The sequence below is a fragment of the Schistocerca cancellata genome, chromosome 1 (assembly GCF_023864275.1).
Source record: "Schistocerca cancellata isolate TAMUIC-IGC-003103 chromosome 1, iqSchCanc2.1, whole genome shotgun sequence".
Classification (NCBI taxonomy): Eukaryota; Metazoa; Arthropoda; class Insecta; order Orthoptera; family Acrididae; genus Schistocerca; species Schistocerca cancellata.
In genome coordinates this window covers 939,278,476-939,298,392 of record NC_064626.1, presented here as the reverse complement: position 1 = coordinate 939,298,392, position 19,917 = coordinate 939,278,476, and the positions used below count along the sequence as shown (strand labels likewise).

General features: G+C 40.3%; 1 protein-coding gene across 1 annotated transcript in view; it reads right to left on the bottom strand.

The window, feature by feature from the left end:
• Nucleotides 1-5,498: 5,498 nt before the first annotated feature.
• Nucleotides 5,499-19,917, bottom strand: part of LOC126162709 (venom serine protease-like) — a 257,256-nt gene continuing 242,837 nt past the window's right edge. The window contains exon 8 of the mRNA XM_049919371.1: nucleotides 5,499-5,661. Within this exon, the coding sequence (XP_049775328.1) occupies nucleotides 5,642-5,661 (20 nt within the window). The 3' untranslated portion in view covers nucleotides 5,499-5,641. The remainder of the gene's footprint in view (nucleotides 5,662-19,917) is intronic.

Below are 19,917 nucleotides of genomic sequence, written 5' to 3'. Positions count from 1 at the left end.
AGAATTCCCTGCTAGCCTTATGTAACATTACTTCTAACTCTTTTAGAAATCCATTCATCTGACTGTTTGGTGGTCTGTAGATATCTATTATCAAACATTTTCCCCATAATATGTTGTCTGTATTGCCGCAGCTTCAAACAGCATATCTGTACAGTTGTCTACTGACCATGGAATGATACTCTATTTAACTGTGTACATAGACTGCCACCCCTCCACCCTTGTGTTCAGATCTGCAGAAATTTACAACTTTTTTTATCCTGTATGTTGTAAACATTAATTTCATTTCCTTTCAGCCCATGTTCTGACATGATGTCAATATAAGGCTAATATTACCTAGTTTGAAATATGTTTGGAGCTTCTATGATGATTTTTATCACATGGAATTCTCCCCTTATAGCAATAAATGAGGAAGGAAATGTATTTTGAGACACTTATTTAAATTACATGAAAAATAAATACTTATATTTAATGAATGACAGTATTTTGAGTTCAATTAATGTAATGTAAAGTATACAGGGTGAATCACCTAACATTACCGCTGGATATATTTCGTAAACCACATCAAATACTGACGAATCGATTCCACAGACCGAACGTGAGGAGAGGGGCTAGTGTAATTGGTTAATACAAACCATAAAGAAATGCACGGAAGTATGTTTTTTAACAGAAACCTAGGTTTTTTTAAATGGAACCCCGTTAGTTTTGTTAGCACATCTGAACATATAAACAAATACGTAATCAGTGCCGTTTGTTGCATTGTAAAATGTTAATTACATCCGGAGATATTGTAACCTTAAGTTGACGCTTGAGTACCACTCCTCCACTGTTCGATCGTGTGTATTGGAGAGCACCGAATTACGTAGGGATCCAAAGGGAACGGTGGTGGACCTTAGGTACAGACGAGACTGGAACAGCACATTACGTCCACATGCTAACACCTTTTTATTGGTCTTTTTCACTGACGCACATATACATTACCATGAGGGGTGAGGTACACGTACACACTTGGTTTCCATTTTCAATTACGGATTGGAATAGAGTGTGTCCAGACATGTCAGGCCAATAGATGTTCAATGTGGTGGCCATCATTTGCTGCACACAATTGCAACCTCTGGCGTAATGAATGTCGTACACGCCGCAGTACATCTGGTGTAATGTCGCCGCAGGCTGCCACAATACGTTGTTTCATATCCTCTGGGGTTGTAGGCACACCACGGTACACATTCTCCTTTAACATACTCCACAGAAAGAAGTCCAGAGGTGTAAGATCAGGAGAATGGGCTGGCCAATTTATGCATCCTCCATGTCCTATGAAACGCCCGTCGAACATCCTGTCGAGAGTCAGCCTAGTGTTAATTGCGGAATGTGCTGGTGCACCATCATGCTGATACCACATACGTCGACGCATTTCCAGTGGGACATTTTCGAGCAACGTTGGCAGATCATTCTGTAGAAACGCGATGTATGTTGCAGCTGTTTGGGCCCCTGCAATGAAGTGAAGACCAATGAGGTGGTCGCCAATGATTCCGCACCATACAATTACAGTCCATGGTCACTGTCGCTCTACCTGTCTGAGCCAGCGAGGATTGTCCACGGACCAGTAATGCATGTTCCGTAGATTCACTGCACCATGGTTTGTGAAACCCGCTTCATCGGTAAACAGGTAGAACTGCAACACATTCTCTGTTAATGCCCATTGACAGAATTGCACTCGATGATTAAAGTCATCACCATGTAATTGCTACTGTAGCGACACATGAAATGGGTGAAAGCGGTGAAGATGCAGTATGCGCATGACACTACTTTGACTCAGTCCACCGGCTCTTGCAATGTCCCGTGTACTCATGTGTGGGTTCATGGCAACAGCAGCTAACACACCAACTGCACCCGCTTCTCCTGTGACGGGCCTGTTACAGACCCGTTCGCATGCTACGACCATACCTGTTGCATACAGTTGGCGGTAGATGTTTTGCAATGTGCGGCACGTTGGATGCTCTCTGTCCGGGTACCGTTCTGCATACACCCTGCAGGCTTCAGCTGCATTTCGTCGACACTCGCCATAGATGAGTATCATCTCCGCCTTTTCAGAGTTCGAATACACCATGGTCACCAGTTCCTACAACACTACACTATCACAGACGTCTGGTAACACGGTGCACTACAGTTGGTCTGCGTGCGGAGACGAATGCAGAATAACAATAGCAGCAAGCGCTACATGCGGACACTGCAACAGCTAGACCAAACCACAACAGTGCACTACAGCCACACTCGTAAACACGGTCGTCATCGTAAACATGTCCCTGCAGATGCTGCTCGCCGACCGTGGCCCGTGTTTGTTACAACACGCAGCTGAACGTCGGAGGTTTCAAGCGTCAACTTTAGATTACAATATCTCCGGATGTAATTAACATTTTACAATGCAACAAACAGCAGTGATTACGTATTTGTTTATATGTTCAGATGTGCTAACAAAACTAACGTGGTTCCATTTAAAAAAACGTAGGTTTGTGTTAAAAAACATATTTCCGTGCATTTTTGTATGGTTTGTATTAAACAATTACACTAGCCCCTCTCCTCACGTTCGGTCTGTGGAATTGGTTCGTCAGTATTTGATGTGGTTTACGAAATATATCCAGCGGTAACGTTAGGTGACTCACCTTGTATATGTCTGTCCGGAGTGTACAATTACACAATAAAATTACTGTACGTAGTGATGATATGAAGTAAATTTAGTAGATAAACAAGTAACTTACAGTTTCTCAATGCTTATGAATCTAAAGTAATGAATATGTTTAATATTCTTTATAACTTGTGTGTCCACGAAACCATCCTAAGTTAATAAAAAAATGAATGAAAAACATGTTAAAAATATGATAGGCCACTTGTTCACAGAACTATATGAGGTTTGTACAACTTAGTCCACTTTTGTTATAGGCTACGTCTTCAGCTTATTACAAAGACCTGTTATTTTCAATCTATTATATACTTAATTAGTTTCTGAATATCATCTTTCTTCTTTTTATTTATGGGAACTTAAGCTTCTATTTGGAGAAGACCAATGTTCTTATTGGGAAAATGTGTCCTGGCTTTCACTAACATAAAGGTATGGACTTTGAATCCTTTGATATAGAGCTTAGCTACTACATGCCTTATCTTCTTTGAACTAACAGGAAGCAAATGACACTTTGACCTGTTTCTGGTGCCTCTTCCCATTGTTTCAATGGAGATGATGACCTTTTTGTATGAAAGGATCATCTTGTTATAAAATTTTTCTATGTCTCTTGTTATTACTGCATAAACCTTCAAGTGATCAATCTGATGGATTCAGTGATAAGTGACACAAACTGATGTAGAATAACTACTTGTTTCAAATTCATAACTTCTTCATGACATCTAAGTTGCAGTCAGATGGTGGATAAGAGTGCCCTCCAATCAGGAAACAGTGACAGATTTTATCAAATCCTTCCTTTGCTGTTCCACTCACAGTTAGAGTGAGGGGGAAAATGACTGTCTATATGCCTCCATATGAGTCCTGATTTCTTGTATCTTATCATCATGGTCCCTACGCAAAATTTATATTGGCAGCAGTAGGATCATTCTGCAGTCAGCTTCAAATACTGGTTCCCTAAACTTCCTCTGTAGTGAGTTGATGAAGCCTGTGGCTGAGACCCTTGACTTGGCTCCAAACCAAAGAAACCTGATTGACTCTCAGAACGATGCTGCAAATTGCAAGCTCGGCTTGTACTCAGCGTGCAAGGCCAGCAGTCTTCACCACCTCTGCCTCAGAACCCGTGCGACAGGTATTGTTGGTGCCGATGTGAGCCACAACTTGCAGACAATTGCATCCTATATGCTCGATAGGTGCAGGGAAGCCACCTCTGTATCTCAGGTGAGGCCCACTGGAAGACATACCGAGTGGACATTGTCTTTCTTTCCAGTCCTGAACACCATCTGCCTACAGGGTTCCATAATGCGCCTCATGTTGGAGCTCCCAATAATTAGCAAACCTCTGCCCACATATTCTTGCTTGAACCCTCACAGGGAGAATAGGTGAGGCCATAAGGCCAGCCCACACAATGGCCCTCTGTCTCAAGTTATGCAAATGCATTACCATCCACCAATCACCCTACAGATTCATTGTCTTAGGTGCACTAGAGGGTACCTTGGCAGTAGAGCCCTTGCCCGAAACAAGCGACACATGAAGTGTCCCATTCACTGCTCCAGAATCTCTGCTACCACTATATACTGAGGTGGTAGTCTGAAGGCGACTGATCACAGCCAAAATGACATTCAACTGATCACGAACACCAGCCAGTTCCTCCCATATCTCCACACAGCAGGGACACATCCTACAAATCCTATCATCACTAACTAAGGAGTAAACAGTAAAAGCTGGCGGAAACTTAGATAAGCAACTTGTTGCCCTCCTAACATGTAACCAAGGGATGTTGATATCTCAGTGAACTACGTGGTGGGCTGTTCATAAGAAATGACAACTCAGCTGCAGACTGCCTGAATTTACACTTATAGATAACAAAAACATGAGACAAAACTTCTTAAAGACCAAAACATGCAAGCAATTGAACAAATGTGTACTATTAAGAAAACACAGGAAAATGTAAATAGGTAACTTGATACCCTGGAGATGCTACAGGTGACAGCTGGCACATATCTGAGCTGCTGACTATGCTGATTAGACTGATCACTAGTCTCAAAACAAACAGCTGAGCACCTACTGCACTATTGACTAACTGAATATACAATTACAAAATGTGAGTTTACAGTCTGAGCCTGTTGTTCTGCTAAGAACAATAACATTATTATAAACATATGATTGCAATTCTGGCTGCTACATGCATTGCTGAACGAGAGGAGTTCTCTTACGGGGACAAGGAACTCACTGTAGTGGTATAGAAAGGCACACACTTCATTAGGATCTTTCTTACTTTGGCGCTCCTTGTAACAATAAAACGCACCTCCATCTGTCTTCGTGTTGTGTACTTGAGCATACTAAAAAGTAATGAACCTCACTTGTGTACTTGAGCATACTAAAAAATACAAGGTACTTTGATCCAGCGCTACAGACACAAACTATTATTAAGTTTGGATAGTTAACAACATATGCTGACAAATATTAAGCAAGCATTAGCAGATAAATTAATTACTGAAGAAACTGCAGGTTGTTTTGAAAAATAACTTTTTTTTAGATCAAAAAGTTAAAACATAAAACACACACACACACACACACACTGGATGAAGAATTTGCTTGAATCTGTTCGGCTCCCTTCAGGGTATTTTAAGAAACAATACCAAAAGTAAACAAACAATCACAAAAATGAAGTATACTGTACTAATCTCTAAAGATAAAATGACACTATCTCCACAACAATGTCAGTGACTCACATTGAATACAGAATGGCATTTCATTTGGCACATCAACACAGTTTCCTTATGGAGCTTCTCAAGTTTATAATCAACACAAAGTCAAACTAGTCACAATTTTTGCATGATATTTTTATTAATATTGATACAACAATGTAACAACAAACAACAGAGGTCGTGTGTTCCGAAGTTCACACAGCTGTCCAGTATTTGCTATCTGAATGTTCAGCAGCATCAACTTTCAGACATTCCAATTGCACTAAGCAATGCAGAATGTGTCTGTAACAGAGAAAACCCATACGTTTGCATTAATAGTCAGTAAAATCTGCTATTGTTTTAAGCTTATCAGATGTAATGATAAAGCTAAATTAAATTTTCGGTACATATAATTTTTTTCATCATTTAAACCTGTCTATTATAAGTTGCTCTAGAAGTTACAAAAGAAGCCAACTGTGATATAGTTCATCTGGTTTAAATGAAATTTGGTTTATTAAAGATATTACACTGATCTGACAGAACATTATGATCACTGACCTACTATCAATATAAACCCATCCAGGCAATAGCGTCACCTGGCGGGGAATGACTGCTAGTCAGGCACACACACACAGTGCATGTAGTATCAGTGAGTGTGCTTTCTGTGTGTAGAATGGGGAAGGTACGCAATCTGTATGAGTTTCACTGAGGGTAGATTGTGATGGCCCAGAGGCTCAGCATAAGCATTTCAGAAACTGGACAACTTGTCAGATGTTTGAGGAGTGCTCTGGTGAGTGTCTTCAACACATGGCGAGACCTAGGTGAAACCACATCCAGACGTTGTAGATTTGGCTGGCAACCCCTCATTATGTATAACAGATGTTGTAGGCTGGGGAGACTAGTAAAACAGAATAAGCAGTAAACTGTGGCAGAACTAACATCAGACTTTAATCCTGGTCAGAGGACAAGTATACCTGAGTGCACAGTGCACCAAACACTCCTAACGATGGGCCTACACAGCCAATGACCCATGCATGTGTGAATGTTAACACTACAACATTGGCAACTATAACTGAAATGGGCATGTGACAATTGGCACTAGATGTTGGTGCATTGGCAGAGTGTTGCACAGTCTGATGAATTCCAATATGTTCTTCATCATGCCGATGAGAGGGCGTGAATCCATCATCTTCCAGGGGAACAGCTCCTTGACATTTTTTACTGTGGGATGGAAACAAGTTGGTGTCATCTCTGTTGTACCTTGGGAAACACTCAGTGGGCATCCATGGGTCCAGTGTATCACGTGCAAAGCACCATGACAGCCACGGGGTACAATAAACAGGTTGCAGACCATGTACAAAATCATGTTTCTCACTGCCAGTGGTATTTTGCAACAAGATAACGCACCATGTCATGAGGCCAGGAGTGTGATGGAATGGTTTGAGGAACACAGTGGTGAATTCCAGTTGATGTGTTGGCCCCCTGACTTGCCAGATCTGTACCCGGTCTGTGGGGTGTTATTGAACATGGCACATGGCACCAGTGCTCTTCACCCCCCCCCCCCCCCCCCCGGATTAAGTAACTTGTATGTGCAAATATGGTGTCAACTCCCTCCAGTGAGCTGCCAAGGCCTCATTGCTTCCATGTCATGACATGCTGTAGCTGTTATATACCAACGGTGGACATACCGGCTATTAGGTAGACAGTCTAATGTTCTGGCTGATCAGTGCATAAGAGCAGTTGTAAGAAACACACTCTTCGGGGGCAGGTGGAGGCTTTGTCTGTTAGGCTCATCGAGCTCGAGGCGCAGGCGTCGGCTCGTAGTGGCGTTGGGGCAACTGTGGTGAGACCTATGCCTACTTCGGTGGCCTTGGAATCACATGGAACCCCTGATGTCGCTGCGTCTTCCGGCAGTGAGCATCTTACCGGTCAGCCATCACTCCAGGGTGAATGGCGGACAGTGGTGGGCTCTCGCGTGCCTGGCCGAAAGGCGAAGGTGGGATCTGGCCGCGTGGCAGCTGCCTTACCCCTTTCCAACAGGTACGGGGTGCTTCCTAGTGGTGATGACATCGTTTCCGAGCCACCACAGGATGCCTCGCCTGTTGGGCCAGTGGCCGATTCTCCGGCAAGGTCCCGACAGTCACAGAGGGCGGGCCTATTAGTTATAGGGAGCTCCAACGTTAGGCGGGTTATGGAGCCCCTCAGGAAAATAGCGGGTAGGTCGGGGAAGAATGCCAGTGTGCACTCGGTGTGCTTGCCGGGGGGTCTCGTCCGTAATGTGGAGGAGGCCCTTCCGGCAGCTATTGAACGCACTGGGTGTGACCGGCTGCAGATAGTAGCACATGTCGGAACGAATGACGCCTGCCGCTTGGGTTCTGAGGCCATCCTTGGTTCCTTCCGGCGGCTGGCTGATTTGGTGAAGACAACCAGCATCGCACGCGGAGTGCAAGCTGAGCTTAATATCTGCAGCATAGTGCCCAGAGTCGATCGCGGTCCTCTGGTTTGGAGCCGTGTGGAGGGTCTAAACCAGAGGCTCAGACGACTCTGCGACTATAATGGTTGCAAATTCATCGACCTCCGTTATTGGGTGGAGAACTGTAGGGCCCCCCTAGACAGGTCAGGCGTGCACTACACACCGGAAGCAGCTACTAGGGTAGCAGAGTACGTGTGGCGTGCACACGGGGGTTTTTTAGGTTAGAGGGACCCCCCCTTGGGCGAAACGATAAAATACCTGACGGCTTACCAGAGAGGACATTATCATCGTTGATAAAGAACGTCCGTCCTCAGAGACCAAAAACAGGAAAAGTTAACGTAATATTGGTAAACTGCAGGAGTATCCAGGGCAAGGTTCCTGAATTAGTATCTCTTATTGAAGGAAATAGTGCGCATATAGTATTAGGAACGGAAAGTTGGTTAAAACCGGAAGTGAACAGTAACGAAATCCTAGACACAGAATGGAATATATACCGCAAGGATAGGATAAACGCCAATGGTGGAGGAGTATTTATAGCAGTAAAGAATTCAATAATATCCAGTGAAGTTATTAGCGAATGCGAATGTGAAATAATCTGGGTTAAGCTAAGTATCAAAGGTGGGTCAGATATGATAGTCGGATGCTTCTATAGACCACCTGCATCAGCAACCGTAGTAGTTGAGCGCCTCAGAGAGAACTTGCAGAACGTCGTGAAGAAGTTTCGTGATCATACTATTGTAATAGGGGGAGACTTCAATCTACCAGGTATAGAATGGGATAGTCACACAATCAGAACTGGAGCCAGGGACAGAGACTCTTGTGACATTATCCTGACTGCCTTGTCCGAGAATTACTTCGAGCAGATAGTTAGAGAACCAACTCGTGAAGCTAACGTTTTAGACCTCATAGCAACAAATAGACCGGAACTTTTCGACTCCGTGAATGTAGAAGAGGGTATCAGTGATCATAAGTCAGTGGTTGCATCAATGACTACAAGTGTAATAAGAAATGCCAAGAAAGGAAGGAAAATATATTTGCTTAACAAGAGTGATAGGGCACAAATCGCAGAATATCTGAGTGACCACCATCAAACGTTCATTTCTGAGGAAGAGGATGTGGAACAAAAATGGAAAAAATTCAGAAACATCGTCCAGTACGCCTTAGATAAGTTCGTACCGACTAAGGTCCAAAGCGAGGGGAAAGATCCACCGTGGTATAACAATCATGTACGAAAGGTACTACGGAAACAAAGAAAGCTTCATCATAGGTGTAAGAGTAGTCAAATCATAGCTGATAAGGAAAAGCTGAACGAAGCGAAAAAGAGCGTAAAGAGAGCAATGAGAGAAGCATTCAACGAATTCGAACATAAAACATTGGCAAACAATCTAAACAAGAACCCTAAAAAGTTTTGGTCATATGTAAAATCGGTAAGCGGATCTAAATCCCCTATTCAGTCACTCGTTGACCACGATGGCACCGAAACAGAGGACGACCGAAGAAAGGCAGAAATACTGAATTCAGTGTTCCGAAACTGTTTCACTGCGGAAAATCGTAACACGGTCCCTGACTTCAGCCGTCGCACGGACGCCAAAATGGAAAATATTGAAATAAACGATATCGGAATTGAAAAACAACTGCTATCACTTAGTAGCGGAAAAGCATCCGGACCAGACGAGATACCCTTAAGATTCTACAGTGATTATGCTAAAGAACTTGCCCCCTTTCTATCAGCAATTTATCGTAGATCGCTGGAAGAACGTAAAGTACCTAGCGACTGGAAGAAAGCGCAGGTCGTTCTCATTTTCAAGAAGGGTCATAAATCAGATGCGAATAATTATAGGCCTATTTCGCTTACGTCAATCTGTTGTAGAATAATGGAACATGTTTTGTGTTCTCGTATTATGACGTTCTTAGATAATACAAATCTCCTTCATCATAACCAACATGGATTCCGCAAACAGAGATCATGTGAAACTCAGCTCGCCCTATTTGCCCAAGAAATTCACAGTGCCGTAGACACTGGCGAGCAGATTGATGCCGTATTCCTGGACTTCAGGAAGGCATTTGATACGGTTCCGCACTTACGTTTAATGAAAAAAATACGAGCTTACGGAATATCGGACCAGGTTTGTGATTGGATTCAGGATTTCCTAGAAGAAAGAACTCAACATGTCATTCTTAACGGTTCAAAATCTGCAGATGTAGAGGTAATTTCGGGAGTACCGCAAGGAAGCGTGATAGGACCTTTATTGTTTACAATATACATAAATGACTTAGTTGACAACATCGGTAGCTCCGTGAGGCTATTTGCAGATGACACGGTTGTCTACAAGAAAGTAGCAACATCAGAAGACTCGTACGTACTCCAGGAAGACCTGCAGAGGATTAATGCATGGTGCGACAGCTGGCAGCTTTCCCTAAACGTAGATAAATGTAATATAATGCGCATACATAGGGGCAGAAATCCATTCCAGTACGATTATGCCATAGGTGGTAAATCATTGGAAGCGGTAACGACCGTAAAATACTTAGGAGTTACTATCCGGAGCGATCTGAAGTGGAATGATCACATAAAACAAATAGTGGGAAAAGCAGGCGCCAGGTTGAGATTCATAGGAAGAATTCTAAGAAAATGTGACTCATCGACGAAAGAAGTAGCTTACAAAACGCTTGTTCGTCCGATTCTTGAGTATTGCTCATCAGTATGGGACCCTTACCAGGTTGGATTAATAGAAGAGATAGACATGATCCAGCGAAAAGCAGCGCGATTCGTCATGGGGACATTTAGTCAGCGCGAGAGCGTTACGGAGATGCTGAACAAGCTCCAGTGGCGGACACTTCAAGAAAGGCGTTACGCAATACGGAGAGGTTTATTATCGAAATTACGAGAGAGCACATTCCGGGAAGAGATGGGAAACATATTACTACCGCCCACATATATCTCGCGTAATGATCACAACGAAAAGATCCGAGAAATTAGAGCAAATACGGAGACTTACAAGCAGTCGTTCTTCCCACGCACAATTCGTGAATGGAACAGGGAAGGGGGGATCAGATAGTGGTACAATAAGTACCCTCCGCCACACACCGTAAGGTGGCTCGCGGAGTATAGATGTAGATGTAGATGTAGATGTTTGAGAAAACATTGTTGTATATGATTTGTATCCACAATAATTGAATGGGTTTAGTCGTAGCAAAAGAAAGCATATTAAGCCTTCTATCCGTATGAAAGCTACACTCGTATGAAAGAGACATAACAAGGGAATAAACAGTTGTCAATTTATCATTTCATTTCCTTGTCATTGAAAACTCATCATAGCAGTTCTAGGGTTTAACATCTGAGTGACTTGATGGATGACATCAAGGGAAGGATCAAGACTGCTGGCTCATTCAGAAACTTCCTACAGTAGAATCACTTGGCAAATATTATTGAATCAGTATAGAAAGTGCAAATATATGTACTCTTATTTCTTCCAGTCTGCCTACTTCTATTTGGCAAGAATAGGTAACACAGAGAGAGGAGTCTAAGGTTGATAGTTTATAAGAAAGTTTCATAAAATGATTTATGAAGAGCCCACGAAAGGAACAGGGGAAACCGCATTTAGTAAATTATGAAGGAGAGGAAATTTAAACTTTCAAGATTACAAAAAATACTTGAAATGCTCCAGTCAAGTCTAACCAATATAATTATCTAGCCAAATTTAATGACTGTAGAGGAAGTACGTTAGAAAAAATAATAATTGAAATTATATCATAAAAGAGACGATACATGCAAAGGAAGAACATATTTTGCCACAAAAAGAAAATGGTAAGTCCATCACATTTTGGTAGGCTTTAGCCAGTTTTTCATGTTGGTTAGTATTGAAATTTTTTTTTCTTTAATTTTGGTTCATTACGTGGTGGACTGGAATAAATTTCTTACACCTTGACAACAAAACTGTTCAAGTTCTTAAAGACTTGAATATTTTTGAAAGGTATTGGCAGGAGCTCTGAAAGTATATTCCTTGAATTATTTAGCTGCAAACATTCTTGATTTACCTTACAAAACACACATTATATGCTCAACGTGGGCATAAGAATTCATCAGGTTGCTGCAGTTGATACACAGGTTAGAAGTGTAAAAAAGAACACTTCAGTTTGTAACATGCTTTTCAAATCATAGTCCTATCTTGTATAATCTATTATTGAACATGAATGACTTTGTAAGGCCTCTAATTCACTCTTGTGGTTACAAAAGCCTTAATCCAGTCATTTGGTAACTCTGCAATAGTTTTCTGCTTTATTGAACCAAAGTTTTTATCATGTTTCATTAAGAGTGTCCTCTTATTAGAAATATTATTTTGGTACTATCTATGGTTGATGTAGTGAAGATGTAAAAACATATGGACAATGTAGTGAACATATAAACACACTGCACAGTTGTTATTCTGTCCTGAGCACAAATCACAGAATATTATAAGAACCCTTACTTTTGAATAAAGGATTTCAGTCACATAATTGTGCAAAAAACTAACAAATTCATTCTCTCATTTACTCCCTACATCATAAGTGTAAGAATAAAATATTGCATCACTCTTGGACATTTGATGAAGTTTGAAACTGTAAAACCACAGTTGACACTTCTAATAAGCATCATTACTGATGATACTTCGCAAGGGTAGGCTACTTTTTCCATTTTTTTAAATGGTCCATGTATACTGCTTCATTTTCCTCCATCTTTTGACTTCTTTGATATGCTGTACACTTACAATAAAATTTAACAGCCTTGGCTTATGAACCTGGCCTTCCATGCTAAATACTTTGATTTGATTTGTAATTTCTAACTTTTCTTTTTCAGAGATATGTCAAAGCATTGCATTCAAACCTTATAATTCTGCTTGAACTTTCTCACATGTTGAGCCAGTATCAGTACACAGGTCCCAATCATAAGCTGAATTTTCTGTTAAATATTTTCCAGTATGTCTAGGTTTGCCATATCTACAAAGTACATTCAAAAACTTCTGCAGAGTCATCTCTAATTTTTTTATTTTTTGCAGGAGGAGAATGACATTTTTTGTGAACATACTTGGAACATTTAGCTATAAGTTAGTATATAAAAGTATTTTCTTTTATTTACAGGTGAGCCATAATTGAATGTGAAGTAGATGTCAGGTTGTGATAATGGTTGGTGATGGAGTTCCTCTTCAAGACCAGCGATGACTCTGCCACAGCGATTCACAGGAAGTTGCTCCCTTTTTATGAGGAGTACACAGTGGATTGTTGCAGTATTCAGAGGTGGTTGTAGAGGTTTAAAGAAGGTGATTTATCTCTACTGGACAATCCAAGATGTGGTAGACTGTTGACGGCAGTGAGTGCTGTGAATAAGGAGACCATTGATCAAAGCATCCAAAATGACAGATGTGTGATGACATGGCAGCTTGCTGAAATGCCTCGTTTGTCATTGAGTAGTGTGGTATCACTGGTATAGTCACTATGGTACAGAAAAATCTGTGCACATTAAGTGCCTAGATTATTGACAAGAGAAATGAAAACGATGGGGAAGAATGAGTGCAAGGGCCTCATGAAGACCTTTACTGAAGAGTGGAAACAGTGTTTTGACAGTGTCATTACTCAGGATGAACGATGGTTGTTTTTGTCTGAAGCCTGAGAGCAAAATCCAATCCATGGAGTGGTGTCATCTGGGTTTCCTCGGAAGAAGAAATGAAGACTTTCACGAACAGCAGTCTAAAAGGTGATGACCTCCTTCTTCTGGGATCAGTGTGGTGTCATTTTCATTGACTATTTGGAACCTGGCTCCACATTTAACTGAGTCCATTACTGTTTGTCATTGGATAAGCCGCAATGTGTCATCAAGACCCACAGACCACAGCTTCAGGGTCAGCTCATCAGATTACACCATGATAATGCAAAACCACATACAGCCCTTATGACACAGGAGAAAATCAGGAAAATGGGTTGGAAAATTGTTCCTCATCCTCCCTACAGTCTGGACTTGGCTCCATCTGATTTTTACCTCTTTGGTCGTCTGAAGGCCCACCTGTGTGGTAAAACATTTGATAGTGAGAAAGACTGTATTTCCTGTGTCAAGCAATGGTGTAAAAGTCAATCCCCAGAATTTTACCAAAGTGCATTTACATCATGGAAAGAATGTTGGGCCAGATGCATCACAGTTGATGAAGACTACCTTGAGTAGGCTCAATATATAGCTAAATGTTCCAAGAATGTTCACAAAAAATTTCATTCTCTTCCTGCAAAAAATAAAAAATTAGAGATGACTGTGCAAAGCTTTTTGAGCACCCTTTGTAGCTGGGACATCATCAAGACACTGAGATGGGAGTGTAGGAATGACATAAATTTTTTTATAAATACAATTCCTTTTTATTTATAACACAATTTCATGGAACCTGTTGCAGCAGGAGCAGTTAGTACACCATAATTTTCAGAAGATTTCACCTTTTTCAGGAAGTCTCTTTTTCCTTTTACATATTTATAAAACTCTGTGCAAGTCAGCTTGTAGTTAAACTGGCAGTGTAAAATTGATTTCACAGTCCTTGGCAGCAGTTGATTTATTTCATCAACCCACTAGGCTGACACCAGCAAAATACTATTTCCAGTGATGTTGTGTGTGGGGCTAGAAAACAAATTTGTGCATAATTTTAGTAGTTGGCATTTGTGTTCAGAATTTTTGGTTTCGTTAAGAAAGTAAATCCACCTTTATTCCATCGAATGTTTAAACTTGCATTCTTCCAAGTCATGCTTAGTTTCTAAAAAGCTCTTCAGGTACATACATTCCTCAAAACAATAGACACCTGAAATCTTCACATCATTTTTAGTCAGGTATATAATAGTGTTTTCAATCATCACCCAATCCAGGTTTCAGATAGTATCATGAAATCAAATACCTGATATTTATTAGAAGAAAGAGCCCATTTCTCAAACTAATGAAATGGTACAGAATGCCATTGTCTTTTCCTTAAATTTCAAAATTAAATTAATTATTTGTTGTCTAGGGTCCTCATTTTTTAATTTGTTCAAACTCATCTTTGTTTGCAATATAACTGGCAGTCTTCCTTTCATTCTCACATCTTGGAGTGTTTATTAATACTTATTTCAGATATCAAGACTTTATTCTTCTCCACACTTTTTATGTTTTTTTCAAACAGAGCCAAGTTTGACTGCAGAAACACAAAGTAAATTTCACAGATCAGATTACTGAAATTATTTTAGGTGGCCTGTCTTCAGCATAAAAAGATTGTTTTAATGGAATCCAAAGTTTAAGAATTCTCTGAACTGTAGGAATTATCGACAGCCATCTTGTTTTAAGTGAGACAGAAGAGTCTGATACTTGACATCAACATAGAAGCAGAGTTCTTTCAACTTCTCTGTCCTTACCGTGTATATTGAAAAATAATTAAAATATTTTAATGATGATTTTTTTTTCCAATGTTGACAGTTAAACCTCCATTTGATGCTTGATATAGTATTGTGGAGGAATATATGCAGGGCATCCAATTCCTTTTACATTTTTTCCTGGTTCCTTAATTTGATGAAACATATTCCACTGGCCACATTGATGAAGCCCACCAAAGTTGGTATTGGTATTATCTAGACAAAACTTTACAGTTGTCTCTGATGTTTTGTTATTCAATGAATCAAACTTCAACAGCTCCTGATGGATTCGGTCAATTTCAGTAAAGTATAGAACAAATAATGAAAGCATCTTTTTAACTTTGTGGTTCAATGCATTGGTGCCAATGCCATAAAATGAAACTTCTTGCAACTTTTTTATGTATTCAGACATGGAGTGTGGTGCAAGAATATTTTTAACAATGGCTGTAGCTTCAGTCCTGACTGTAGACTGCTTTGCGGCGACTTTGGAGTGAGGATACATTGTGGCATTCAGTTATGCCATCCTGTCAAGAGAACTGAAGGATTGATGATGTTTTACAGCTTCATAAGCTTTTGTTAGTTCTGCAGAAGCAATGAGCAATTCTTCCTGGTTATCTTATTCAATCATGAATGGTTTTGATGTCAATGCTATTGCAAATCCAATTGTAAGATTCTTCATAGAAACATGATGCCTCACATCTGCCTTACCTCTGTGAGTTACTGAGATGAAACAGCTGCAGATCTCACACAGTGCTTCCTGATCGAAATGTCCTTTCTTGACAAAAGACCACTCTTTTGTGTAGTCATCTGAAAAGTGGCACTTTCTCTTCCCATCTTTAGGCATTTTCATAAGCAGTGATAAGTTTATTAGATGGTAAAGAGTTAACAATAGCACTTCACTGTTGTACATATCACCATACACTTCACACCCTATGTACCAGCAATCAACACATCAAACATTACTAACATGCACTCATTGTTCATATGATGTTACAAAGAATCATCTTATCAGATTGCTATTCAAATGGGAACTACCTTATTCTTCCACATGGCACTGCTTAAATAGTTCGAGCCCCTTACTACTGGAGAAGACTGGTATTTTTTTGAATGATAGTGCTAGATATAGAAGGTGTTTGCATTGTCGATACAGGATATGCAACACCATCTGTGAGACAACGTTGCATGTTGCATATCCTGTATCAACAATGGAAACACCTTCTAGATCTAGCACCATCATTTGAGAAAATACCAGTGCCATGCAGAAGAATCAGGCAGTCCCCATCTGAATAGCAATCTGATAAGACGATTCTTTGTAAATGTTGTACATGAACAATGAGTGCATGTTAGTAATTGTCTGTGAGGCAACCTTGTCGACATAAACTTGTTGACATAAATAAAACTAACTGAGGCTGCTTTTACATGTTGCACTAACAGATGGTACTACTTCAGTACTTGAGCCATGCTTGTAACAGTATTTTGCAAAATCGGGACAAAATTGGTCCTTGTTGGGATGTCGGGACAAGAAGGTCCATAACAGTGATGATCCCATTGTATCGGGATGGATGGTAACCCTAGGTATATCCCGTATGAAATAGAAAGTTTGAGGTTTTTTTATATAACTCATGGCATTTTTTCATTGATAGGTCCTCTGGGAGGTAAATTATCCGTGTTTCCTTGTGTCGAAGTGGGTCTCTCTTCCCTTAAATGCAACTGTGTGGTTTAAAATGGTGCATTCTTAGGATAGTTTTCAAGGCCTATGTGCATGCATGCCTCTTTTGCCTTTGGGAGTTGTTCCAGTATCCTTTGTACTTGCCTATATACTCTGCAGTCTGTGATTTGTTATTTGATGCAAAGCAATGAAGGCTCTTTGGCAAATAGGAATTTTACTCATCATTTTATTTGATTCTTACAGTGTGTTAGAGAAAGCAATCTCTGGCATTGGAATCATGATGCCTAGGCCTTCTACAAGCAAATAATGTCATATATATTAAGCTGGTTAAATAGGAAGAGTGATTAATTTTAGTTATTTTACAAATTAAAATTGTTGATAAGGTGTTCTTTTCATGGTGTTTTGACTTTTTTTGAAGTACTCAAATAGTGAGCATTTTCAGTATCTGCCTAACTTTTAAGACATTGTCCTAATGTTCCTACAAATATTATTCATTCTGCTCTAACGTTTTGGTTAACAGATGGTTACTCTTGGTCTCGTGATGACCCTCACATTTTGAAAATCCTAAGAGGACTACAACTACTCTTATACTTCAAGCTAAACCCTTTTACTGAAAGGAAACAACACAGAGTAAGAAAGTCAATTGATCATCTTTGTAGTTGCCACCCAACTGTCCTAACAGGTGTAACGTGAACACTGGAAGCTAACCTTGGACTTGCCCCAGTCCTTCTGTGAAAAGACTTTTAACTGCCTGGTATTACCATTGACTAGCCATCATAATGTGCCACAAACTCATTTCCTAATTGTATCTACGTGCCCCATTTTTTCTGTGGGTTCGTCATATATTATTGTCATTCTAGTCTTCAGAAGACTGGTTTGATGCAGCTCTCCAAGCTACTCTATCCTGTGCAAAACTCTTCATCTCAGAATAACTATTGTGACCTACATCCTTCTGAATCTGCTTGCTGTATTCATCTCTTGGTCTCCCTCTATTATTTTAGTCCCCCCCCCTCCCCCACTTCACTCCATTACTAAATTGGTGATTCCTTGATATCTCAGAATGTATCCTATCAGGCAATCCCTTCTTTTAATGAAGATGTGCCAATAATTTCTTGTCTCCCCAATTCTATTTAGTACCTTCTCATTAGTTACATGGGATCACCACTTCAGCATTCTTCTGTGGTAGCACATTTAGAAAGCTTATATTATCATTGAAACTGTTTATTGTCCATGTTTCTCTTTCGTAAATGGCTGCACCCCAGACAAATACCTTCAAAAAAGACTTCCTAGTGCTTAATTTTATATTTGATGTTAACAGATTTCTCTCCTTCAGAAACACTTTTCTTGCCAATGGCAGTCTACATTTTACATCTTCTGTACTTCATCCATCATCGGCTATTTTGCTGCCCAAATAACAGAATTCATCTACTGCTTTAACTGCTCTTCCAAGTCCTTTGCTGTCTCTGACGGGATTACAGTGTCATCAGTAAACCTCACAGTTTTAAAGTTTTTATTTCTTCCCCGAACTTTAATTTCTACTCCAAATTTTTCTTTGGTTTCTTTTGCTACTTACTTAGAGTAGAGATTTAATAACCTTGGGGATAGGCCACAACCCTGTCAAACTGCTTTCTCAACCACTGCTCCCTTTCAGAATGTCGTGTACTCCTGGTGCCTTTTTTTGACTGAGATCTTTCAGTGCTCTGCCAAATTCTTCTTGCAGTATCATACTTCCCATGTCACCTTCTTCTATGTCCTCTTCCATTTCTGTAATGTTATCCTCAAGTTCATCCCCTTTGTATAGAACCTTTATATACTCCTTCTATCTTTCTGCTTTCCCTTCTTTGATTACTGGTTTTTCTACTGATCTCTTGATATTCACACAGCTGCTTCTCTTTCCTCCAAAGGCCTCTTTAATTTTCTTGTACATGAACCTACCTTTCCCTTAGTGAAATATGCTTCTAAATCCTTAAATTTGTCCTCTAGTCATTCCTGCTTAGCCATTTTGCACTTCCCATCAGTCTCATTTTTTAGACATTTGTGTTCCTTTTTGCCTGCTTCATCACTGCATTTTTATACAAGGTGTACAGCTTTGCTTCCGCCATTTTTTCCCCAACATTTGAGGCTTTAATGAAACAAATTGGTTAAAATGTATCATTCAAAGTATTTTCCATTGCTGGCCGCTACTTTATCCCATCTTTCAGCAGTGTAGGAATCCAGTGTCGAAAAAATTGTTCATCTTTTGAAGCGATCCAAGAATCAATCCAATTTGTGTCTTCTTCATGAGATCAGAAGTGTTGGTCAGCCAGGTCATGTGCTGTTGATCTGATCAACTGTTCACAATCACACAAACACCGTTCAACATCTCTTGGTTTCAGCTCACACGGGACTCAAGATCCTTCTTTCTGAATCATGCCTATAGCCTTGAGACACTTAAAGCTACCCATTCTTCTTCTACAGCATTCCTTTCCCCTGTTCTTGTCAACTGTTGCCCAATACTCTCCCTGAAACTTGCAAAAACATCTGGTTCTTTCAACTTATCCAAGTCTCATCTCCTTAATTTCCTACTTTTTTTGCAACTTGGTTTCAGCTCACACAGGACTCAAGTTCCTTCTTTCTGAATCATGCCTATAGCCTTGACACATTTTGAAATGGCTTACTGTGTCATTCCCACTAATCGTGATAATTCCTCTTGAGTTTGACGTGAGTCTTCACTCAGCAGTGTCTCCAATTCTGCATCTTCGAAAATATTGTCTCTTTCACCACTATGCCAGTCTACAACATTAAAATCACCATTCTTGAAGCGTTGAAACCACTCACAACATGTTCTTTCACTAATAGCATCCTTAGCATATGTACTTGAGAGCATTCGATGAGACTCAGCCACTGTTTTCTTCATAATGAAACAAAACAGTAACACCTACTGCAAATTACGAGAATTAGGCAACTTTATGTTGCAGACACAAATTGACTAATGTTTGAGTGAGGTTATGTTGACTGAGATCCAAGCTAACTGCCTGATGTCTGCGAT